We start from the raw sequence: 26,246 nt of genomic DNA, 5'->3' as shown, positions 1-26,246 counted from the left end.
TAGGAGGAGTTTGAAAGCACTCAAGCATTTAACATAAACAATATGTTTTTCAATAAGTTCGTCTGTATTGGTGTGCTGTGTTTTTATCAAATATAGAAGTTTTAAATTATCTGAAATAATTATATAATAATATTCTTAAGATTGACAGCGCAACCAAGACTTGCAGCTATTACTACACAGCCTTATGAGAACTTCTGCGTTATTTAACAAAAATATGGTTACTTTAAGCCTGCATAGTAAAAAGTAAGATGTGTTTAAGCGAAAGCGTCTTATCCGATGAGTGATGGTGCCTTATTTTTACGCTGAAAACAAAAATCAGAGATAACTAAAACTGTATACTATCATGAAGCCTAGAAAGAAGAAGATAGAGGTAATGTAGCGTGGCGGGGTTCGAGTAGGGGTAGGGGTAGGTCTCGCTGACCTACATCCGGCGGGTCGCGGTTCAAGGGCGCTGCACTCCGCATGACCTCAGATCGATACGGCCCGTGCGCCAGGTAACCGCATTTGATTGCATAAACATTGTTGTTATTTCTTTTTAATACAATTATTAACATTCAATTAAAAACATTTTTTTATAAACTTGCGCAACGTCGAGTAATATAAACCTTGTGAATACGTAAATAATCAGTATAATAGAATATATAAAGCTTAACTTGCATTACTAACTCCGCAGCAACCAAAGTGGGATCTGGCATCCGCCACAAGTGATCTTCAGCGCCACCTGTCCGCACCATCTCCTGCATTATTGTATATTGTCATTATTGTATAACAGGCGAAGTCTTCACTGGTTGTCTAAACTGATGTATAGAACCCATTACTATAGACAAAACTTAAAATTTGAGAGAGGGTCTATCACCACACCGTGTGAGATTTACTGCCTAACTCAGAAAGTATATCATAGTCATCAAAGATCTTATTAATAAATTATATTTTTCTTAGTTATAGCAGGCGGATATATGTATAATCCGAAGTTGAGATAGTTAAAGTTCTAACTTATTTTAATACATACCAGTAAGTGACTTCCCCGTCGTATCAGCCTATCGTCCAATGATGCCAAGTAAAACTTATGAAAACTTAATTTCTTTTTAGAGACGACTTGAAACAAACATGAGAAAGATGTTCAGGGCAGATTGCACGGCGACTTGGCCGCACCCCCCGCACCCCCTGCGCACTTGACCCGTTTTGCGGCTCGCCGCCTGTGATGGAATGCTCTCATGATCTCTTTAAATGTCAATCTATTTTCCGTTCTCATATACCTTCAGGGTTGGTGGCAATCATTTGTAAAAATATTAATAAAAATGCTATTTTACATCATTGCATTATAACACTTTGAAAAGCTATTTAGGCATAGTCGCCCGCGACATTATCTACACGAAATTAAAACAAAAACCGAATTAGTCGCCTATGATATCTTCCACAATATGTTCTACATCTATACCAAATTTCAGCGAGGTCCGTTCAGAGGTTCTGGAGACATCTTCTAACATCGATCCATTTAAACTTTCGCATTTATAATATTAGCAAGATAGAATTAATGTAGGAAATGAAATTACGTTTATGTTTATGCTCAAGCTCATGTAACACTTATATGTAACATGAGCTGTTACTTAGATGTAAACATTAAAACAATATCGTTTGCTGTACACGCAAAAAGTCAAAATAATCTTATGCCCTTCCCAAAATAAGTTTACTAAATGACATCCATAAAACAGACAAGTTTATAGTATTACTTCCAATATCTTGTAAAGTATGAGAACTGTCAGTAATATAATTCCTGCAGGAAGACGAACAGTAAATAAAGTGGAGAGGCTGAGACAAGGCCCCGCAGATCTAGGTAATCAGGTCACGAGCTAGGGTCTGCCTGCAGTCTGAATGACATTTGAGTACGCTTAGAACTCGTGTTTAATGTTATACGATTTGACTTCAATTGGAAAGAACATCGTCTCATCAAGTCACAGGGTTGAAACGCATACGAAATATGAAACCAGTAAAAAAATACAAAAGGCTTATTAAATTTTACGACTACAGAATATCAAACGATAGATAAAAGCTAGATCTTCCTTTTTACTTGTTCTTTCATCCTACTTTGTCAATAATCTCAGATGTGTTTTGTTCCGCAGTAAAACATATCCTTGGTTTCAGCCATAACCTTCAACCTTTACTAACATTGAGAAGATCAAATGTAACGTCAATGTTTATGACAATCTCCATAAAAGTTTATTGCCATAGGCGCAACTCTGTGGCCACCTTTGATGACGTGTCTCAGCAAATCTTACGAATTATTAAGCAAATATTCGATAATGTTCGGGAAGCGGGTCAATGTCAATGCATGAATATCACATAATACATACTTTGCATAAAGTTTTTGTCTGCTTCAAACATTATATATTAGGGGGTGCAAAGAAACATGATTGTGTTATGTGCCATAATAAGTCTCCTTGTTTTATAAGCATCTTGTTGTTAGAAGTTTTTATCATATGCACATAAACAATAGTGTTTATTTGTTTGTCTTAACGTAACTTATTTCTACATATCACCTTCTGTCTTGTTTTTTTTTAAGTTACATATTATCATCATTTAACTATCATTTGAACCTGACAATCACTTATGTATTATAAATCAAACTAACTTTGGCCAATTGTCTCGTCTATTGAGTTAATTATTCATTTTAGATATGTATTATTTTGCTCTTTTAACTTTGCTAAATCTCACAAGTCCAAAAGCACTAATTGTGAAGGATTTAAATCAAAAATTTATTTTCAATTTATTAATGTTCTAACTAGGTTACCTAAGATCGAGCAGTTTCTGCATAATGCCACGCTTGAACAGATGTGCGGAGTCGGCTCTAGAGAGGAAACTGCGATACCGGCACAGGCAAAGTGGGTCGGCAGGAAGTCGCCCCGACCACACTGACATCTATTCAACGTTCGACATATATCTGTTTTATCGGATTCTTTCATTCTGATTTACTTTGTTATTAATTAAAAAGTACCCTGCCTCTCGACCACGACCTATTGCGGATTTCCATTTGGGATAAAAACCTCACTTATTATTTTACAAAATAATTCACATTTACATAGACAACAATGATCATGAGTATTAGTTAGTCTTGTAGGTGTTATAAGATGAATTTAAATTCAGCTTATATCGGGTTCACTTTCACACGTAAAAAATATTTGAGTTTCACATGTATTATATTACTAAGCCTCCGCAACTATTATCACTTCGTTGAATCGCATTACAAAAGCAAATTTCAGTGACCTTTTTGAAAAGAAATAAAAGTCTTTCAGGCCTTTGCCTAATATTTACGCAGAAAATTTATCATCGCTTTTTAGTCTTGGAAAAGGCGAGAAAAAATATAAAATGGTGTTTTCCACAAGTCCACTAAGATTACTGAACTTGTGTAAAAATCAAGCAGAATGTGACCTGCTCTGTACTTTGATGGTAACTGAAATTATTTAAATGCATTTATTTACTTTAGCATAACACGTCACCGTGAAGATATATACGTAAAAATGGATATATTATAGTTGAAATGCTAATGATCTTTAAAGGATTAATCGTCTCAGATGCATTCATTCGTACTTTAAACGCAAACTACGGGACTTAGGAAGTTTATATGAGTCGTAAAATACTACACATACTAAAAGTTAAGCAAAGGAGATAAAACAAGTGAAGCGTGCATAGATTTTCGAAATAAAACAAAAGAAAGTGTCTATCACATGCACTAATCTCTGTAAATGGATAGGTCATTGCTTTGAAATGACAGTTTTTATATCGTTCCCACATAGACCCGTTCGTGAGGTTCCTTAAACTGAATTCTTTCTTTATTTTTAATTTCAATCATCACCACCGCTTATAATCGCAACCATCAGCGCCAAAATGGTGAAGATCAAACAAGCACAGAATACTACGGTTGCGCCTGTCCATATAACATGAGTATCACATAAGAAAATGCACTAATACGCTATTTATTAATCCTTATAGAGAGTTTTTACATATTTAAAAATAACTTTTCTAAAGGTATCACGAGAACTTAAATAGATCCTTAAAATATTTTTTATCTTAAATCTTTTTAGTCATCTTTTTATAAATTCAGTTTTTTCACTGCAAGTCGCTGAAAATTTATGTTGAAAGCGGATAAAATATTTTTTTTAATTCAAAAACTTTGTTAATTAATTTGATTAATGTCTGTAATGATCTTGATTATAAAAATGTCCTATTTAAAATCTTCCCACAAAAAGTGTTGCGCGGGTGAATGAACTGAAGGCTTCCTTTCCGCGAAATGTTGCTTAAAATAAACGAAATTCCTTAATTAAGACTAAATTAATTTCTGAGTGAAATCAAATTATTATATAAACTTAATCGTACAATACAAAATGCTTTAAACCATTCCTTGTATTATTAATTTATTTAAATTCATTGTCTCTGGGATGTGTTTGTGAAATTGTTATAGTTCATCGCTTTACAAACAACAAAGTAAACAATATTTTTTTGTATAATCCGTCGTCATAAAGAAGCAAAGACATTTGCTGTGTCTCACAGAATCTCAGTTAATCAACAGTCAACTTATTAGTTGTAAGAAACATCGTCAACAATCACTATAACTCGCTTACGTCTCATCTAACAACATATCATATAAATATATTTATTCTTTGTTATTCAAATAACCTTCATCATTCAACTTTGTAAATAGAATAACAAAAGTTTTTTCATACCTTTCATATAAAATTATAACTTCGTAAAACAAGGGAAATACTTTTCTAATAGATCTGTAGAATATTGTTTTTGTTAATTGCTTTTCTATAAGCCATTAAGAAGATATAAGAGAGTAGACAAACTTTTTTTGAATAAATACAATAACATACTTGTGTTATCGTACTACCATATATAATTTAACCAAAATCTATGTGAAATTATTTTTAATACTAAAAACTCGATAGACAGCGATTGAAGTTAGTTTAAAAATTTGTTCAGGATTCATTAATCTCATATTAAAATGCACAGCAATGACACATTCTCTATTTGACTATAATTAAGGCTGGCAACACACAACGTGCAAAATATACGCAAAAAATTACATATCAATATTTCCAACAAACCAACAATTGCTGTACGAATTTAAAATTTACAATTCTATAATACATTTTGCATTTGTTTACCCATAATATTAACTTTTGCATTATGTGTTTAAATAGTGTGTCTCAGCCTTAAAGAGTTAAGAACAAAGTGCGTTGACTCTGTAAGCAAAGAGTTTGCCGACCGCCGCAGAGTGCGGGCCGCGAAGTGCCATCAATATTGGTGTTACAGATTCACGCTACTAGTCAAATGGAAGATCGTCTCTGTTACCAATCGTTTAAATATCAAAGTATATGTTCTGAACTATAGAGCAAGTTGAAGAAACGAACTAGATGGCGCCACTGGTATTCGTATTTAGGATCGGGAATCATTATGAACTTTTCGCTTGTCATATTTGTTTGTCATTTGTTATTTAATTAAGGTTGCTATTTTTATATACTTACATTTTATTTGTATGTTTGTATTGCGTCGTTCGCTTAACCCGATCCGATAGTAATCAGACACTTTTGCGCCGAGAACACAAGCTCTTAGCGCATGGGACCCTTCAAATCCCGACATGGAGCTATGAAAACAGAGCGATATACAAGGAAAGTAATAATCGAAATTTGCCATCATTGATCATAATCGTGACAGCTGGATAGGAAATAAGTTGATATGCGTGAGTTATTTTGCATTTTTATTAAATGTTTAAATCATAAAAGTAATAACTAAATTGTTTATAACTATACAGCTTTATTACAATTACAGTAAAAAAGAATTTAAACAGAATTCTAATAAAATTCTCCCAATGATCGTTTGAACTTATTACCACAAAGATTTCTCCTTCACGGTAACAAGTTCAAACAAAAACATACTCCCGGGGGTCGTTGGCTCCGTCATCGAATATCCTTTAGGAACACAATTTGTGTACCTTTGAGTTATAAACATAGAACAACAGTGCGTATGTGTTAAAGACCTTTAGTCATACGAGTATAATCTTTGTGTTATGTGGAGCGAACTCCGCAAACGACTTACAATTGAGAGAAACATCTACTATTGTATCATTTACGGCACATTTAGCAATCTCTACACAAGTTGCGGCCGACTTGTTTGTACAAAAGTAACCATATTTTTCTCTTTGTATAAATTATTATTATTATCAATTGTACGAGTTTCTAAAATTCTTGTCAGCTAGATTTGACTAAAAGCTTATTTTCTCTATTTTACTGGTACGTTATGTCCTTTAAAGCAGAGCCGAGTTTTAGCATTTTGGCGCCCTAGGCCAGATTTAAAAACCCCTCTGTACACGGTTGTGGCGCCTGGGCGATCGCCCAATCTCGCGCTACCGCTATTGGGTATGCCAACAATCGGCACAAGCGCATTAACACGAACATCCTGAAATGTTAGTAATATTATAAATGCGAATGTTTACATGGATGGATGTAAAGTTAGATGTTTGTTTGAAGGTATCTCCGGAACAGCTCAACGGATTTTAATGGATTTTGGCACACATGTAGAACATAGTCTGGAAGGACACATAGGCTAATTATTTTTTTTAGACGGAGTCGCGGGCGGCACCTAGTACGTAATTGAAGACGTTATTACCATAACATAAAGTACCCGATAGTATTTGTCAAAGAATTCAAGAAATATTTAATATCGTGTAAGTCAACTTGTCATACATCATAGAGGATCTACTACCATAGGTTTGTGTGTCGACGTCTAGATGGCGTGCACAAGCCCGCGAACTGGGCGGGTCATTGACCCCGTGACATATGCCGTTCAAAATGCGACGATTTATTGTTTTCTGATAGATTTTACCTTTCATAGTTTCGCTAAAGAATTACAGCTATTTCTCTTCACTGAATGTACACTTCCTTTTAAAATTAAGTGCAACTTATAACGGATAAAACGGTAATTTTCCCAATTATGTTTTTTAATTTTATATTCTTAACTTGATAAATAAAGCAATGTATAGAGACTACACAATTTTGTAGTTAGAATTCTAATTTGAATATGTTCTACCTTAATGGTTTCGTAGGCACGATTTAGTAACGTTGTTTCCTTGCCCCCACACCACAACCCAGCTTATCCAATCAACATGCAAAGTGAAAATGCAAAAAAGACAATGTAGCCGTCAACTTCTGCAGCCAAGACCTTACACTCTTACAGTCTTAAAAAAAAGAAAAAAGAAAACATATGTAATGTATAAGGCCAGGCTATAAACCTCAGTATTTTGTGCCTATTTGATCTTTGCCATTTTGGCACTGACGGTTGCGATTCATAGCGGTGGTGAGGATTGGAACTAACAATATGGATAGAATTAACTGTAAGGAGCTTCAGGAGGCGCATCTAAGTCGGAACTATGCAAAAACTGTCATTCCAAAGCAATCACCTTACCATTTATAGAGAACCGTGTATGTAATATTTGAGCAGTGTAAACCCAGAGTAAAAACAACCTCGGCACATCGCACGCGAGGCTGCGGCAAACGTGATATTCAGCCAGTTACACGGATTTAAACACACGGAGCTGTACGAGAGGGACTCTATTTAATGGAAACTTAAATTTTAATAAGCTCGCATATATCACGTATCATTATCACTACTATAGTATTCCCAAGTTTTGTGTTTTTCTCGTAGCGATACCTAATTAATAGTTTTTATTTTCTAATTTAAATTCTTCCATAAATTAAAACTCTCGTCTTTTCATAAGTTATCTTTATATATATAATTCTTCTGTGCATGTGTATGTCACTGAACTTCTCTCAAACGACTGGACCGATTTTGATGAAATTTTTTGTGTGTGTTCAAGGAGATCTGGGAATGGTTTAGATTCACAATTTTGTCCGCTGGACAATGTTTTTTTTAATTTATTTTTAATTTATTAGTAGTTGTTGATTTTGGAATGTTTTACATTGGATCCGACAGACGGCGCTACCATCGCAGTGTCAAATTTTAAATAATATTCGAATTAAAGACGTGTAGACAGGACAACGTCTGTCGGGTCCGCTAGTTGTATTATAATACAACGACGATTATTGTAATAATTTACGTAGTTCAGATTATTCTCGTGAAAGGCAATATAAGAGGTTCACGTTGTCGAACATGCATGTAATGATACTACAGTTGTCTCTGCCTGCCCTTCTTTGTTACGGGAGCGATAATATGCTATATGTTTTTATTATAAAGATGACTACAAATTCGTACTTTTCCAACGCTTTAACACACAATCAATAAATCAGTTTTAATCCTAAGTTATAGTAAGTGCGGTGCGATAGTACAACTAAGTGAGCCATTATAGTTAGCCGAGGCCCAGTTTACGAGTAACACGGCTTAACTTAATCCCCCATTTTATATTATGTGCTTAACATGTCTGTATACGACGATAATCGGAGTTACAACGTCTTATGTACTTAATAAGTAGAACTCTAAGACTCTGCTCTCTGTTATTGACTCAAGAATCTATTAAGTTAAAGTTGGATTAAGTTAATTATGTGATTTGTTTGTTTTATTTGTTATTTCTAAACTTTTATAATTGATGTTTAATTGAAATACAGATTTTAGTAAAAAATTGAAACCAGATATGAGTAGAATGTATATGTAATATTTTTTGAATAAATTAAACATCACTTCCTATACTCATAAATATATTGATTGGGAATTTTCTTTATATAGTAGAAAATATCCTTCCATATTCAACAAAATGCATGAGATGGTCAATGCAATGACTGGATGTGACAGTTTATAAGTCAGAGTAAAGTTACTCGGGTCCGCTTACGTACACACTTATATTATTTTTTGCGATAAAAATATCGAATCCTAAGTTTCAGTCAGCATTTCTTTAGCGCTGGCTCCTACACTTTAAAATGGTGGAAGGTTTAAAAAACAACTTGAGTTGGATTATGATATGTAAATTAGTAGTTAAAACTGTTTGAACTCTTTCATTGTTTCTTTCAGATAAAGTTAGTCTTGATTCTTTTGTTATTAGATATTCATTATTTTGTTGTTTTTTTTTATTTAAATATAAATTTATCTATAATACACCAAAATATAAACTTTAAGTACATGAAGAAAGTTGTTTACTTCACAACACTAAAACAAAACATGTTTAAACTTTAAATTCTTCATCTTGAATTTACTTTAATAAAGATAACATCAAATATAATAAATTTTACTTCACAATTAAGAAGATAAGTGACATTTTCGGGCCGGAAATTTTATTATCATACGAAAAACTGCGATTCAATTGACTAATGCTTAAATTGTTTGGCAAAGTTCGCACATATTAGGTTTAGCATACACTACAGTGATGAAGCTGCTATACTTAATTGGAATTTACATAGATTATTAATTACAGAAAATACTATAAAATAGTTTTACCAGAAATAAATATTTAAAAAAAATTACCAGTCATAATATTGTATTTATATAGATCACAAGACAGATTGCTTACTTTTTGTCTATGCAAACACTTTAATGTATCCGTGCCCTAACATCTTTCTTATACACAGTTCGTTCAACCCTTTGCAAGTGTGTTGTAAAAGTTTAGATTGAAAAACCCAGGGATAAGAGGTTGTGTTCCACTCGTAGCGATATCTCTTTGTATTTATCGGCCAATACCACAAGATGGCGAAAGGAAAGCTGAAATCTACAAGTTAAATGGTTAAAAGTTTTACTGCTAAGTCTGCAGTGCCAAAAAACCTGGAACATCTTCTACACTTTAGATCTTTAAAATTTTAGCTAAACTTTTGGTTGTAAATTTTAATACTTAGTAGTTTTTAGTAGGTTACATTACCTTCAAGAAACAGAGGTGTGCAATAAGTCACAGCCAGTGCTTAGCTGCTCTTGGCCGCGACATACGCCTATGTATTTCTCACCCCGTAAAAATGTCGTAAACCCAAAAAAGGCCGAGTAAATGAATGGCCGAGTCCGGTATTATCGTCCATTAATTTTTACCGCCATCTTAAAAGGACCCGTTTACGATCATAGACTGAGGGAGACAACAACCACTTTCAGGATACATCCCTTGAAAATATGTTATAATTGAATAGATACTGATTTGGTATGAATTTTGGTTTCAAATTTAATTATATTTAGTATCGGAAGCCAAATTCTAGACTTCTTCAACTTTACATCAATCTAATGAGAAACAAAAACGCCTCTAGTTCCTACGACAGGCAACTCTCTGACGTGTAAGAACTTCGCTATTTTAGCGATTCTGAATCATATAGTCGAAAGTTCATTGACCTTACACTCATATTAATGGCTTACACTGACCAACTCACATCTAGATCATGACCAGTCCCAAGCCGCTTTTAATTCCTTTACAGTATTAACTGGGACATGGATTAATCAATTTCAACTTACCTTCTAATTACTCGTTGAAGTTAAAAGGACCAAAGAAATCGTCGTCTGAATAGAGCTAGATAATTCGGATTCAATTTGCGGCTTGTTCAATATAATTTTAGGGACTTCGTTTCCAATTAAGGTTCGTAGACGGCAATCAGGAATTTCACGATTTGCACGTAGAATTTTAGATAGCTTTTTTTCTTTAATTAACATGCGGATTTAAGTCAATAAGAAATCTATTACTACGGAGAGTTAAACGAAAAAGAAATTTGTCTAATACCTAAAATTTTCGATCTTTTAATTTAACTACTATACTTATTTAAGGTTTAATGACTCGTGCAATAATTTAAAGACTTGCGCAGTAATTTCCGTAATCAACAATCTATTTTAAGTGTTGTGTGGTTTAGGATCTTAAATCACAAAACCAAATCGTTTTATCAAGTTTTCATTTTAAGTCTAAAACGTTACAAGCTAGTTACAAGTATTAAGTCCAAAGTTCAGTGACCAGTTTAAATATAGATCCTATTTCTTTTATACTAATATTTATCGGACATGAGACAAGAAATGGACAATATAAATGAACAGAAAACCTCCACATAGTTTTTTTAAGATCTGTATTGGACCGAATCGTAGGAATTTTGTTTATTCTCCGTCATAACTCAACGGCAGTACAATATTGTTGATATTAATCAAAATGCGGCATGTTTTTGACTTGGTACGTGGAGACAGATCGTGATATTGTGCTGAACTAGTAGAGAGAAGATAAATATATTGTCAATTGTTATGGTCGTGACGTGCTGCATTGTGACGTCACGCTCATTGAAGCGGGAATTTAATCACATTGATTCATATACCTGCAGGTTGACATTTTACTCGTAAAATAGAAAATTTGACTTTCATTCGAGACAGTACTGATTCATCATGTTTGTTGTTTCCAATACCTGTTACCTTTTTTGAATCCACTACTTTATTAAATGCTAATATAAAAGTCCGGTTTTTTATTTTAATTTCTCTCTAATATACTTAAATTTTAAATATATAAAATCTTCTGTGTGAAATAGTTCAGTCATTATGATTTAATTTTACTCTATAAGGATATTTTTAAGTTATTGCTTGAGCTATTGAGAAATAAATAAACGAGTTCATAGTTTATATTTTAAGAAAATTCATATATTATTTACAACGAATTACAATTACACTTTTTATACATAAATATTAAGACAAATTTATACAAATTAAACCTATAAAGGTGGTTAAAGTTAAAATATCTTCCTGTAAGAAGATCTATACCAAATGGCACTTACTTATATAAGCACTACGAGTACATACAAAATGTTTCTCTTTGGATTCATTTTATTCCAAAGACAATACTTACACATTTACAATTTACATATGTCTTATAAAATCTTAGAACTTAACTTATACATCGTGGTAACATTTCATTATTAATTTAAAATTTTAATCGAAATAAAAAAGTACAAACAAAAATATTAAACATCAAAAAAATATTGGAACTGAGATCCAATCAATGTGTCACTTTTTGTTGTTTGTTAAATCGTTTTTCGATAAAAAGTAGCAGTACCTACTCAATCTAAGACAAAATCATTAGACTTTTACATTAGGTACTAATTAGAGTGGCATGTATATTTAAAAAACTTCAATAAAACGAATTTCTTGATTTTAAATGCCCTCATATAACTTTTTCTCTCATCAACTTATCGTTCTGTTCTAACAAATTAATATAAATTAAAGCCTCTTCTGTACATTTCCTTTAAACTCTAACTGCTATAAAGGTCTCGCGAACATCAGTCGCTCACTTCCCTGTCGCCTCATGATTTCAGCTGCGGCTGGAGTCGCGACAAACACCGCAGTTTGACCATTCAACTCCATAAAGCTTGCTCTCTTGCGATTCTGTCCACTTAATCTTCTATCCAGTCTTGTGTCAAAGAGATCTTCCGCTTCACTTTGATCGTAATCAACTACTGGCTCTTTAACTGCTTCTATCCTTCGCAAATTCTTCTTACCACCCATAAAATACGTCTGTGACACGTTGACATTTGGAGTAGATATTTGTCGTGTCAGTCTTCCCCCAGTCCCCATTTTCTCCAATGGTGGGAAATGCCTTTGAATATTTTCAGAAAATGATTGTCTTCGAGCGTTAAATCTTCGCACGTCTAGTGGTTGGTGACCGAAGGAAGCTCGTCGAAGAAAACGGGTTTCCGGTTCAGTTCGATACAGTTTTGGATGCGGATCCAGGTTGTGGTTCGATTTCAAAGAATCCTCGTAACTGCAACTAAAATATTATAATTAGGCTTCTTTAAAGTATTTAACCTTTGTCTATGTTATACCTAAAGAATGATCCGAGAGAATTTATGATACAGGAATTTTGTTAACGTTTTAAATGACATTTATCAGAAATTATATTCAAAATGACTGGATCAATTATTACAGTTGGTCTATTTTTACAGTTATTATATTTATGGTCACATATACTACAATCATTGTCTATGGGTATACTGACCCGCTGCTTTCCTCTGAGGTGTGCGTGGTGGAGTGACCGCAGGGGCAGCGGCCGGCCTCTGCTATCCCCGAGTCCTGTCCACTGGAATTCACTGACGTTATCGAAGTGTCCTGCCCTTTCCTAGTGCGGAACGTGTTCGTGTGTCAGTCTATGTTGATTTGTTCATTGAGTTAATGGTTAGTGTTACATTTATGAAGAATCATCGACATTAATAGAATACGAATCGACTCATTAATAAAAGATTTTTTTAGTCTAGTCCATGCTATACACCAAGTACCAATTAGCTTTTTTTTAATGTAAATTTCATCATTGTCAAATGTTAGTGAATTTGAAGCGGCGAAGTGTAACTTGGCATAGTTTATGTGTTATGTCTTGCAGTTGCTTGGTTAGAGTAAGAAAAGTGTAGTTCGCAAAAACAAAAGATCTGGTCAAAAAAATAACCATTTTTAATTAAAAAGAATTAGAGTTTTAGCCAACAGAGTCAAAAGGTTAGGCATAAGTCTGTTAATATTGTTTGAGAAAAATGTTTATTTAAATTTCCACAGCAATTTACAAAAAGTAAGCGAGAAGAAATCCCCAAACCCGTTGACTCGGTTTCATGAATGCAGTAGAACTTGGTCTCACCTCTTCTGCAATGGTCGTTGGTTGTACTTAATGCACATTCTCTCGTGCTTCTGACCGAATACATCGGAGTTTTCACTGAACTGGTTTTTAACGCACTTCTGGTGCGCCTTGCCGAACTCCTCGACCGTGTTACCATGAGGACACGTGTTCTTCAACGTGCTATGGTTGAGCACGTCGATGTAGGAGTCGGCCTCGCTATACGACTGGTTAATCTCCTGGCACTGGTTGCCTCCGGATGGAAAGAGGCCGCTGAATTTTGTAAGGTGCTCAGTGGAGAAAGCATTAAGGCGTTGTTGGGAATATGATTTGTGGCGTTTTCTGTTAGGGCAAAAGATAGAATGGGAGTCAATCATCTAGAGTTATAGACCGGGACTAAGTGATCATTGAAAGAAAACTCTTTTGCATTGAAATTATAATTTATTTAAAGTTACAATTTAACAACTAAATTTAAATAAATAAATAATTAAAATTAATTTATTAGTACGTGCTTTTGGTTGATTTAAATGAAATATTGATGGACATGCTTTCTTTTGTGATGATGATGATGTCTGAAAAGCAATAGTAAAATAAATTGTTACTTACCTCATCACTAGTTAATTATCTTATAAACTGATTAAACTTAATTGCACGGGAAGAAGTTAGCAACTAATACTATCTGTCACCAAGACAATGTTTTAGGGTTTTTAGAGAATAACATTAAGGTTTATATTATTTGTAAGAGGAACATTAGTTATTGATTTATTGAAACATAAAGTCTTAAAATGCCACATTTCATTGGAATTAAACTAAGGCCAAGAAACGTTAAGACCTGTTATTTAAAACTTATTCATTGTATGTGGTAAATATTATAGACTGCATGCATATAAAATATATGTTTATTACAAATTAAATCAATTAAAAAATGACTTCGGCACATCTAGATAGTATGAAGGAGAATTTAAATATGCAAATATAGAATTGAATATTAGTCGAATGAGAGGCGAGCATCGAGCGGCTACAAAGTTCCAAAGGAGCAATAAACGGAACACCAAAGAATCTGTATAATACGAACTCTTAATGGCCCTCACTGAGATTGCAGTCTCTACGATACTTCGGTGACTTTCATTTTATCATCTTGGAAATAACGTTTATTGTATGCAATTGAATATATTTAATTGTCTTTTGAAACTCACTGCCACTGTCGAGTTAATTGATATTCTTAAATTGATGATTAAAAATGAAATTTTACATCCAGAATTCGAATAAGACAGAAAGGGAGATAAAGGTCAAAAAGAATGGAGAAAAGTCCATTTAACAAACATTTTCCTATAGTTAAAATTATCATTTAAATAATAGAGTAGAATATCTTACGTTATTCTTCGATACTTTGTAAACATAATGTGTTTAAGGCCGCCGTACACGGACAAGCTATGAGCATTTGGCGTTCTTGTACAGCGACCCAAAGAACTTAGTACTGTGGTAATCGTGTCATGCGATGAGTGAAGTTGGTTATAGTGTAATATTTAGAGTTAAGTGTGTGTTACCTCTTGTTAGTTCTGACACAGAGTATGCAGACGGCGGTGGTGCAGGCGCCGATGAAGACTAGGCAGCCCAGTGCAACCACGCCGATCTCCATGGTGCTGAGCAGCTTTCCGCTGCGCGCCTGCACTGTACTCGTATCACCCACACTCAGCAGCTTGAAGCCACCGATCTCGCGACGCTCAGACACCTCACGTTTCATTATCAATCTATTGCAAGTAAACGGATAGTCAATAAATGTTGAAAATTGTGAGTGGAAATTTAATCGTACAATTTGCCAAATACTCACTTTTGTAAAACATCCATATCGATGATGGCGTTTGACAAAGGATCAACACCATAAATATATAGATCGGTTCTGTAACAAAAAAAAATATATTTTAAATATGCATTCGTCACATAAGTCTTGATCTCTAAAGTGTATGTACACCGACTGAGAAAACCGTGCTTTTGGGGCGTGATATTAGGTACCCATGTATCAGTTAAATCCGTTTCTTAAAGTAAAAACTTACGCGTGTCCATCCATGGAGCCCTTGAAGCTAGGCTCTAGCCTTCGCACTCGGATGTCATAGCCCGTCATATTAGAGAGGGATCTCGTTATATTTTCCATTCCTTTCTCAACTTCAGTCGGTTTCGCGCTAACCACAAGGATCAGCTGCTTACTTTCATCCAGTACGTATACCTGTTCCCAATTAAAGTCAATCATTTTTTAAGCATTTTACCAATTTACAAAATATTAGGAATTCCACTTAAAGAAATGACATACGAAGACATTAGCGATAGCAGATCGTCCGTCATCAGCGCCGCCGCGGTCGGTAGCCTTCACATCAAAGCCGAAAACCTTGCCGGCGTCATGTGCAAAGCTACCCGCGGTCCGCACCGCGCCGCTGCGGGGGGACACCGCGAAGCGCCCGCCCGCAGAATTAATCACCTGGTAGCGAATATCCGCGTTCAGTCCTATGTCAGCGTCGATAGCCTGTAGAAAGATATTCCAAGATAAAAAGATAAAAATTAATTTGAATAAAGACTATAACAAACATTTTAAAATATAATAAGATAATACCTGCAATTGAATCACTTCGTATCCAAAAGGAGCAGTAGTTGGTATAGCTGTAACCATCGGTCGACCTCCATTAACGAACTTCGGTGCATTATCATTGACGTCTTTTATTCTCACTACAATTTTTACATCATATTTCGTCATTCCCTCCAGCACGTCATCTGACACCGGATAAATCATGTGCGGCAGCTCCCGGCTTATCTTTTGTCTTTCCGCTCTAACCAAAACTTCGTAGACATCTTTGACTTCTCTATCTGGACTTCGGACTAGATATAATGTTCCATTGCGTGGATCTATTACAAAAGTTCTTTTGATATCTGTATCATTTTCATTTAATATGAAATACCTCATTTTGAAATTTTCGTAATGTTCCGTCAAATTCAGAGTGACAAGTTCCACGGGAGTGTGAACATTTTCTTCGATCTCCAGTTCATAATACCTTGATATGAAAACTGGTTTATCTGAGATTTCAATCTCGTCTGGTACGTCTTTTACTGTCAACATAACTATGGCGGTGGAACTTAAGCTCGGTGAACCTAAATCTGATGCGACAACAGTCACGTTATGTACGGATTGAGATTCATAGTCTAACCTTCCCGTAGTGGTAATTATTCCTTCTTTTGAATCTATTGAAAAAATATTCATTTGATTTTTTCTTTGCGGTAAGCTATAAAGTATTAATCCATTTCCATTGCTTATTAAGTCGGAATCATTGGCATAGACTCGTGTGACTACACTTCCAATTGGAGTATTTTCTTCTAAGGTAGTTTTATAGACAGGAATCATCATGACTGATTCAAAATTGTGATTAGAAATATTATCTGCTTCTGGGTGTTTCCATTCTAATAACTCGTCGTAGGCGTAAAACTTAGGCGAATTGTCATTCACATCTAAAACTTCTATTTCTACACTTACGGATGAAGTTAGCTTTTTTTCATAGCCGTTGTCTCTGGCTACTACAGTGAGAATGTACTTATCTTCCTTTTCTCTATCTAGTTCACCATTTATACTTAAAACTCCATTTAATGGAGAAATTTCAAATGGCAAATCTTTACTGTCTGGTTGTAAGAAGTAGGTTAAATTCGCATTTTGTCCAAAATCAGCATCTGTAGCGTCAACTTTTCCAAGAACTCGTCTACTATATTGGGCTTCATCAACATTAAAAGAATACCACGACTTTTTAAACATTGGGAAATGGTCATTAATATCTTTGACAAATATTCGTATTGTAATATGATCACTAAGTCCTCCGCCGTCTATTGCGGATACATTTAACCTAAATTCAGCTTCTGGAGGTAATGCCCTAGCCACAATAATATGTCCATGGCGCTCATTGATAACAAAATATCTTCGTACTTGCAAAGCATTTCCAGACAATGCGGTTGGTGGTATGAAAACTTCAGACATAAATTCATAGCGAATTTGACCATTCGTTCCACTATCCATATCTATAGCGTTTAATTTCAATATTGTTGATCCAATCGCTATATTTTCGGGAACTAAAAATAATGGCCCTGTTGCGTCAACAGCTGTTGAAAACTTGTTCTTTGGTTTAACTTCTATTTTTGCAACGCCACTATTCACGTCATTTTTCTTTTCTTTAAATATTTTCACATCTGTTCTGCCGTGGACCTCTAATAAATCTACACTTTCTCCTAATGGAATAATTATTTGGTTGTACTTCGGTTCATTATCGTTTTCATCAAGTACTGTTATAGTCAACTTTGCTTCAGATTTAAGACTTCCCTTATCTCTGGCGACAACTTTCAATAAATATGAACCTCTTTCTTCTCGATCAAGTTTGTTACCAACATAAGTAACAACCCCACTCAATTCATTTACAGAAAATAAATCGTGGCCATCTCCAAACAATGTATACGAGAAAATTGCATTTTGACCAAAGTCAGCATCAGTTGCTCTAATTTTGTTTGTCATTTTCACTTCCGTGCCCTTTTTAGCATTCTCAGTGATAACACCTTCATAAATGGGGTTGTCGAATACTGGAGGATTGTCGTTTTCGTCATCAACCAATATATTCACTTGATAAATTCCTGCTCCTGATACGATTCCTTTGTTAAATTCGGCGATAACTGTCATTCTGTAAGAGTCACGTTTTTCTCGATCAAGCGGTTTTTGCGCATAGATAGTGCCATCTTGACCTGTACAAAACACAACATTTAAATACATAAACATTTCAACATTATATATAATTTCTCAAAATAACTGAAGGTAAACCATACCAATAGCAATATCATCTGTGACATCTTGTTGATTGGCTATGATATATCTTATATTTGCAGTTTTATTTATTGTAGTACTGCTACTATTCATGTTGAAAATTTGTCCAATCATAGCTCCTGATAGATTTTCTTTAACATGGAATGTGATCGGTGATTGGGTACCTCTAAAATGGCAAATAATTTTCCAAAAATTATACATTAACTTTATCAAGTAGTAATATTGTTTTAATGAAATTGAAATAGCATGTGTTTTATATAGTAGTAATTAAACTTACTTCAATAGGAAACCTCTCTCGTCATCCGCATCCACAACATGTATAGTCGCGTTAGTGGCTATGCTCAAATTGATTCCTTCCTGTATAGCGACCGCCTCAAAGTCGTACATTAGACGATTGAACTTTGATAGTTCGTGTATAACAGTTATCACTCCAGATCTTTCTTCTACCGCAAATGGCACTGACAACAAGAAAGTCATATATAACATTTGAAAAAATTTATGTTTCATTATCAAGGCGAAAAAATAAACTAAAAATTCAATATGGTGATTAAAATTACCTCCTTCTTCATATCCATGTAAGAGATCATAAGATATATCTGGTTTTTCCATTGCTTCGTTGACTCTTATTTGACCAACACTTGTTCCAATGCCGACGTTTGAACCGACCCAAAACTCATACGGTGCGCCGATGAAATCTGGTTTGTCTGTCATTTAAACATTACGTTGAAAGGATGATGTGTTGTAATTTTATTTATTTTTATTTCAAATTCCTATAACTCAAAAGTTGACAAGAAAAGAGATAATATTTTAATTTATTACCTGTATTAGACCTAGTCACATCAACCGTCACCACGGCTAAGGAGTATCTTCTCTCACTAGGATTAGCGGGCTGATCAGAAGCCTCTATAAACAAAGCATGCCTCCCTTCCAGTATTGGAGATTGAGCAACTGTAACCTCACCAGAATTAGCATCGACTTGAAATGGGGAAGTAATCGTTAGATTACTTGTTCTTTGTAAATCGTAGAAAACAATTCCATTGGTCCCCAGATCTGGATCTACTGCTTTAACATTACCGATGAAAGTTCCGATTTTAGCGTTCGATTTGACTGTGAACTCGTACAGATTGCTCGGAACAAACACCGGATTATTATCATTAGCATCGAGTAGTGTCACTTCAACTGTTACAAAAGACATAAGCTGATTTATATCTTCGAAGTACTCGATATTTTCATTCTTGGTGCCTATCTTATCTGGATAAACGTACGTAGTTTTTTCTTTTAACGGCAGAGCGGGTACCAGAGGGTTACGGCGCCATTTTGATAGTCTTTGCTTGTCCAGAAATGTGCCGACTACGCTCGGATTTTTCTCTTTTGCGTACACTTTCATTCTTAAAGAAGAATGCTGCTCTCTGTCTAAAACAGTCTAAAAAGAAATAACGTTTAATTACTTTACATTACTTTTTTGCGACGTCAAAAATTAGAGGCTTTAAGTTACAACATCCAAAACATTACAATATTTCATGTTTACTTGGTAAATATCATATTAACAACCTTAACTATTAAAATAATGTTATACTGTTGTTTTCGGGTCAAGGATTACTGTATTTAAGTATTTCTGTGTCCGCAAGTACAGAAGTTGTTGTTTAATGGAATGTTTTGTGGGATCTAGGTAAAAGTATTAAGCACAACTTAACGAATTATGTTTGTACAAAAGATAGTAAAAAAAGTTTACAAGATTTATAGGGCAGGACTAAAAGATCCTTTGAAACATTTCTCTTAATGAGATATTATCAGGAAACTTTAGTGTGGGTTCTTCAGTCTTTTTTAGTGTTCGTAATCTTAAATAAACACTTATTTTAAAGACTTTGATAAGAGGAAAGCATCGTCTTTTGAAAGATAAAAAGTAAGAGGCGTCAATATATTTATATTATGCTAAGAAATATTCCATTAACGTTTATCTTTATTTTCCTATTCCTAAATTATTCCACAACTGTTGTTCTGTACATACCTGATTCCTGACTGTGAGCCACCCGCTCTTGGGGTCAATGGAGAACGCGCCCTGAGGGTCGCTCAGCTGGTACGTAAACTCTGCGTTGTCCCCCTGGTCCTTGTCCGTGGCCATCACTTGGAGAACACTGAAGCCTGTGTTATACAATATTATTACTGCTTGAATATCACAGAAGTTGTATTATGAAAACATATGAGGAAAATTGAGATGTCTTGCTTTTAAAATTTAAGACCGGAGCAGCCGCAAATTATTTAAGAGGGCCATTGATTTGGCACAAAATTGTGAAGAGAAGAAAAATACGATCAGTATAAATGCAACTAGACAAAACAGAAAACGGGACATTAGTAGAAGTACCAAAAGAAGACATCAGAATGACAATAGTAACCGTTGGGTAAGTTCTCGACGATGCTGATGTTGTAGAAGTCGACCTCAAACTCGGGCAGGTTGTCGTTGAGATCCAGCACCTCGACTTCGATACGGGCGCGCGCCGCACGCCGCGGGTCGTCCACTTGCACTGCCTGCACGCCCAGCACAAACGTATTGCCTGAAGACACACAGATACAATTGTTAACTCTTAACTGTTCCTACATGAACAACATGTGCTAGTAAATCAAAAACAAGTCGGTCGGTCATTTTATTTTAGATATTTTATCACTACTTAAAGCTCTAACTGTTCATAATTGATGATTATACAAGCCTCCAGCTAAGAAATCGGCAGTTATAAGTTTCTCCAGCACAGATGTCATTTTACCAGGCAACGACTCAGCGTCCAGATCGATCTCAGCGTCGAGGAAGAGAGTGGCGTTGAGGGGACCGAGCGAGAAGCGGCGCGTGTCGCCGGAGATCAGCTCGTAACGCAGCGGCGCGCCCACACCCGCGTCCTGGTCGAACGCTCGCACCGCCTGCTCGAACACCAACTCCTTGTGGATGCGTTTGCCCTGACACAAATAAGAACATTATTAGTATAAAATTACGAGCAGTGAAAAACCAGACCGCACACTCTTTAAACTTTGCTTTAAGTGCTCACCAGTAGAGGATAGAACTCTGGTATCTTGGTTCTGTAGACGTCAAGCGTGAATTTCGGCGGCAGGTCGTCATTATCCGCCACTATGACGTGTACCGTCGTGTTGGTGCTGCGCGGTGGCGACCCGCGGTCCTGGAACATACGTCATAATTAGTAACATCGATAAGTAAGTACTGCTCTTAGAAGATATGTACGTAATCGTTACATAATATACTAACAGATGCAGTAATAGTGAGTAGAAACTCGCGGTCTCCTGCGTCGTAGTCTATTGATTTGGCGAGCACGAGACCTGGCTTATGCGGCCCCTCCAGGGCGAACCTGCCCGCAGGGTCACCGCCCGTGATACTGTACTCCACCTCGGAGTTGGGAGTGTTGGGCTTGTCGCGATCAAATGCACGAATGCCTTTGAATATTGTCAGACCTGTAATAACAACATAATCAAGATGGTCGATTGCTTGATTAGCCACTTGGTACAATGAAAAAAAGGGAAATTGTGTGTGTACCGGGAGGTGTGAGTTCGTCTACGGTGACTCTGTAAGGCAGGTCGAGGAAGCGCGGCGCGTTGTCGTTCACGTCCTCTATGTACACAGTCACCGACAGGTACGCCGAGATCTGAACAAGAAATATCATTAATGATTATTAAACTTTCAAATCAAATTACTTATTGTGTACAATCAAAGAGATAAACGATTATACTAGAAAACGTTAAAGTCATCAACATAACATAATAATTTTAAAACTTCTATGAGAATATAGAGATTACTATTCAAGACTTTAAATAGAAAGCTCTCACTGAAAATCCTTTATTTCAATTGACCATCCACTATAGATATTAAAAGTAAACATTGTTTAAGATTTAAAGGCTTGTAAATATCGGTATGATTGAGCAGAGGCATGCACAAGGCAACTGGAGTGGAACAGAAGGCTTCAGCGGCGAGCAAATAATTCAACAAAGGGAAATGGGTGAAGGCCGGCGGCAATGGCGGCTGTATGCGAGCGATGCCGCTTTACACACCATTATTAAATTTATTACGCGCTCCAATAGACTTTTTATTTAATATTAATAAACTCCGCTCTAAAGAGGCCTCTCTCCGTTCCTCAAATTAATAAAATATCTAACGTTTACATAGGATGGATATAGTGACGGATTAGAAAGGGACTGCACATAAACAGAAGACAATTTAAGTAGTATAATAATATATTTCATAAGTTGTGCTGAAAAGGTCCAAAATTAAATATTTCTAATATTGCTTATCCATCCTTGTTCCAACAAAACCGTCTACCTTTTATCATAGTTTATAAATATAAGAAAGGTCTAACAAAAAACCTTTAAATAAATAAGTAAGTATATAATTAACGCTTATCTTAAACAGGCGTGAATGTTTTTTATTATGGTAATATTATTTTTTGCAGTAACAATATTACGAAAATAAATTTAACTTCCAACGCATCAAAAATTTTGCGTTTCGCTAATTACTCTTGTGGCTGCTGAAAAGCTTTTATGTAATTTTAAACTTTATTCTTTATGTATTGAGGTAAGGCATTAAACTCTGTCGGCGGCCGATAGAGGTCGTTGGCATCGCTCAATCATCTCTCAGTTTACGAGGAGAGGTGTCGACAGCGATTGTAGAATTTGTCGATCTTTTGTTTCCTGTACGACTGCGGAATTCGACAGGATCGTGGATAAGTCGATTTCTAATTGCCAATTAAGATACAGAAAATAGCATTAATGGATAAATATGTATTTTACCCAAGCAGATATATAGATATAAGCATTTATAACAGAGAGGTTCTATGAAACTATTATTAAAAATCAAAACCCATTTTTTATTCTGGTTTCTCGTATGCAGTAAATATATTTATCTTTGCCACATTAAAGAATTTTGTAAAGAAATATATCATGTCTTTTTCAAGTACAAAAAAGCGCGAAATTTATTTCGTCGTTGCAAATGTGAAAAAGAGCCATCTAGCAGCGAGGAAAAGAATCGTTTCTGGATTAAAATAGTTCAATAGTTTAAGGAAGTTTTACCTAGATGGCAGCACTTGATGCATTTCAAGCGCCATCTTGTGACGAGTGGAAAAATCGTAAAAACTTTGAAAACCAAGTAGTTACAAAAGTAAAACCTAGATGGCAGTATACGGTGATTTTCATAATTTGAAAGAATGGGAGTTGTTTTGGTCTTTTGCTTCGTGTTTACTTCTTTGCAAATTTTACATAGTCTATCAATGTTACTAATTGACAACCTATGTCGCTCTAACAGCAATGTTAGTTGCGTTATACTCACTAGGTCGTCTCCCGTGTGGAAGTCGCAGCCGAGACGGAACTTAACGACATTCTGAGGGGCGTCGCGGTCGACCAGGTGGTCCACGCTTTGAGCCAGCAACACCGCCACGTGAGTCCTGTTCACATCGCGGTATGTGAACAAATGAGCGTCTTCTTCCTTGTCCACTGCTTGTAACACCAAGTTCTTCCTGAAACAATAACAATAATTTTAAATAAGACATTAACATCAATAAAGTAACGTATGCAAGTTACCCAAAAGGTTAGGCGGAAGTTATTGCATTACTTCTAACCTGCTGTTGCCTGGCAAACCTGCTGTACGATGTAATAATAAGATTTTTAGGGTTCCATACCTCGTTTTATTTTAAGTGCGCTACAAACTAGTAGACTTTTTATGCAAATCGGATCGACCCTACGTAAACGATCGTTTTCCACAGTTGAGTCATTGAAACAAATTTTAACGTTTTTGATACTAAATTTTAATGTGTGTCAACTTTGACGTTCGCTTCTCATATGTTACAACTATCTCTTAAATACCCATCAACTATATTTAGAACATAATTACTTTGAAAGATGAATCACTAATGATAAGCATACAAAAGCCTTAAGAACTTTTCGGATGATTATGACATAATAGGTTCCGCTTCCGGAGCTGGCAGTGCGTGGGAATTCTTTCGTCTGACAAAGAATTGAGTTAGCTACTAGACATGATCTATAGCCATCTTATGGTGGATAGATTGGTGTGAATTTGGTGGTTTTAAACTGTCAGGTGCGGAGATCAATAGATATAATAATAAGAATAAATTGTAACGGACAGAATTTACAAAACGTTGTTGTTTTAATTTATATTCAGTATACATTATTCTCCGGAATGAATAGAGATACACACAAGGAATTTATTCAAAATTCATATTATAATTAGAAGCTTTTCGATTAATGTTAGAAAGTAAAAGTCCTGTAATGAAGCAGATAACGGGCGATGGTCGATGGTCGCTGTAATCATTGCAAGTCGCAAGAAATGTTATAAAAGTGAAACTAGAGTCATCGCTCTATAATTGAATAAAAACAGGTCTCCTTAACTGTAGTTTATTTTTAACAATTAAATAACAATGCAAATTATAAAAATTCAAATAAATTTTACACTTGCTGACAAGTTTTACTACTGAAATCAATATTTGACCAATGATTCCTAACGATGAAGCAATGTTTTAATATTGTTATTGCAATCATTTAAATGTAAACCAAACAGATTTAAAATCGTAGAATAAAATAACTGCGGATGAACAAAAATGGTCTGATATCGAATTTAAATTTCAGCCGTAAGTAAATAAAAATAAACAGTAATATTAAAACGAAGGTTATAAATTTCAGGTTAAAAAATTCGCGTAACATTTTGATATGTAATTAGGGCGAAAGTGTTTCGTCAGTGTGTTTGCGTATTTCGATATGTAGTCCGCTCGATACATCTTGAGTCAATTGTCGAGTCATTCGCTAACATGTTCGTAATTACCTGTCAATGGATACAATCCAATTGATGTCGAGATGATGCATGTATAAACGAGCGGCTGAAACGCGTTTTATAAACGCTTGTTAGCTTAGGGTATTATATCGTGAAATCCACGTATATTGCCGAAATCAATATTCTATCTCAAATTGATTTTGCTACTTTTAATTACATAATATTTTTAATCCATTTGTATAAGATTATAAGATTTAAATATTGTGTTATAACAGAAAGTATCGAGGAACAAATATTTATGACAAAATTTGTTGAGCTGATGTGATGTAAGTTTAAAGCGTTTTAATATCGTTTGTTTGTACCGGCCAATACATAAACGTGTTGTACTTTTAGTCTCCGCATTGCGCAAGGATGTGTTCAGCCTCGCTCAAAGTTCTCTGTTAATATGAACTGTTATCACACATACACACATGAATACTAAATTATACGAGATAATATTCTATGAGATGGCATTGAATACAATATTTACATAATTACAAAAGTAAGTTTTTATTATTGTAAAGGTCATGTAAATGTTTTAGTTTAATAGGAAATGTCACATAAGTATATTATCTTTATAATGTACTAAAATAGAATAGAAAATTAAAATTTGTAGTACAAAGTATATATACTCTATATATTTCTCTATATATTTTAATAAACACAGTTCAAATCAGTGTTTACCAGTATGAGTGATAGTGTTAACTAGGGCATTTCTTCACGCTCCGTGCGAATACTACCAGTTCGTTATAATTACCGCACTCTTACTATAGTATTTGATTTATTTAAGTAATTCTTATTTAATGCATGTCTGTTTACAGAATTAGAAAAAATACTTGCTAAATTATAGCTAGTTTAGCAAGTATTTTCCCCCTGACTCCGTCCGCGCAGATTTAAATCCTAAGTGTTCTTCCTGACATGTTCTACATCCATGTTAGATTTCATTGAGACCCGTTGAGCCGTTCTTTAGAAGATGTTGAGATCTCCAGATCACTTCTAATAAACATTCGCATTTATAATATTAATTAGATTATATTTCTTCTACAGTATTTTTATCGTTCTCATTT

At 34.9% G+C, this 26,246-nt stretch overlaps 2 protein-coding genes across 2 annotated transcripts in view; both read right to left on the bottom strand.

The window, feature by feature from the left end:
* Window positions 1-11,559: 11,559 nt before the first annotated feature.
* On the bottom strand, window positions 11,560-18,976 carry Cad89D (cadherin 89D). Its single transcript, XM_013308680.1, has 11 exons — window positions 18,926-18,976; window positions 18,646-18,826; window positions 18,371-18,534; window positions 16,134-18,289; window positions 15,837-16,046; window positions 15,583-15,752; window positions 15,360-15,428; window positions 15,076-15,279; window positions 13,553-13,870; window positions 12,929-13,048; window positions 11,560-12,700 (listed from the first exon to the last, which is right to left on the bottom strand). The coding sequence occupies exons 2-11, from the start codon at window positions 18,753-18,755 to the stop codon at window positions 12,193-12,195; spliced, it is 4,029 nt and encodes a 1,342-aa protein (XP_013164134.1). The 5' UTR covers window positions 18,756-18,826; window positions 18,926-18,976; the 3' UTR covers window positions 11,560-12,192.
* LOC106115207 (cadherin-89D-like) overlaps window positions 18,794-26,246 on the bottom strand; it is a 26,866-nt gene continuing 19,413 nt past the window's right edge. The window contains exons 3-12 of the mRNA XM_013308525.1: window positions 23,686-23,872; window positions 21,904-22,012; window positions 21,619-21,821; window positions 21,404-21,532; window positions 21,128-21,314; window positions 20,762-20,920; window positions 20,377-20,510; window positions 19,188-19,791; window positions 18,897-19,072; window positions 18,794-18,811 (exon numbers count right to left, since the gene is read on the bottom strand). Coding sequence (XP_013163979.1) covers window positions 18,794-18,811; window positions 18,897-19,072; window positions 19,188-19,791; window positions 20,377-20,510; window positions 20,762-20,920; window positions 21,128-21,314; window positions 21,404-21,532; window positions 21,619-21,821; window positions 21,904-22,012; window positions 23,686-23,872 — 1,906 coding nt within the window. The remainder of the gene's footprint in view (window positions 18,812-18,896; window positions 19,073-19,187; window positions 19,792-20,376; window positions 20,511-20,761; window positions 20,921-21,127; window positions 21,315-21,403; window positions 21,533-21,618; window positions 21,822-21,903; window positions 22,013-23,685; window positions 23,873-26,246) is intronic.

The sequence above is a fragment of the Papilio xuthus genome, unplaced genomic scaffold (genome assembly GCF_000836235.2).
Source record: "Papilio xuthus unplaced genomic scaffold, Pxut_1.1 DF827870.1, whole genome shotgun sequence".
NCBI lineage: Eukaryota > Metazoa > Arthropoda > Insecta > Lepidoptera > Papilionidae > Papilio > Papilio xuthus.
The sequence above is the reverse complement of the archived record's forward strand: the minus strand, read 5'-3'. Positions and strand labels throughout refer to the sequence as shown.

What these genes read in the sequence shown, in the direction of transcription:
- Cad89D (XM_013308680.1), bottom strand. Translation starts at nt 18,755, where the DNA reads ATGTACGACTTTGAGGCGGTCGCTATACAGGAAGGAATCAATTTGAGC. An exon ending in GGCTCCATGGATGGACACGC is followed by an intron (nt 15,429 to 15,582) that starts GTAAGTTTTTAC and finishes TTTTTGTTACAG; the next exon opens with AACCGATCTATATATTTATG. An exon ending in CAACGACCATTGCAGAAGAG is followed by an intron (nt 13,049 to 13,552) that starts GTGAGACCAAGT and finishes GTTCCGCACTAG; the next exon opens with GAAAGGGCAGGACACTTCGA.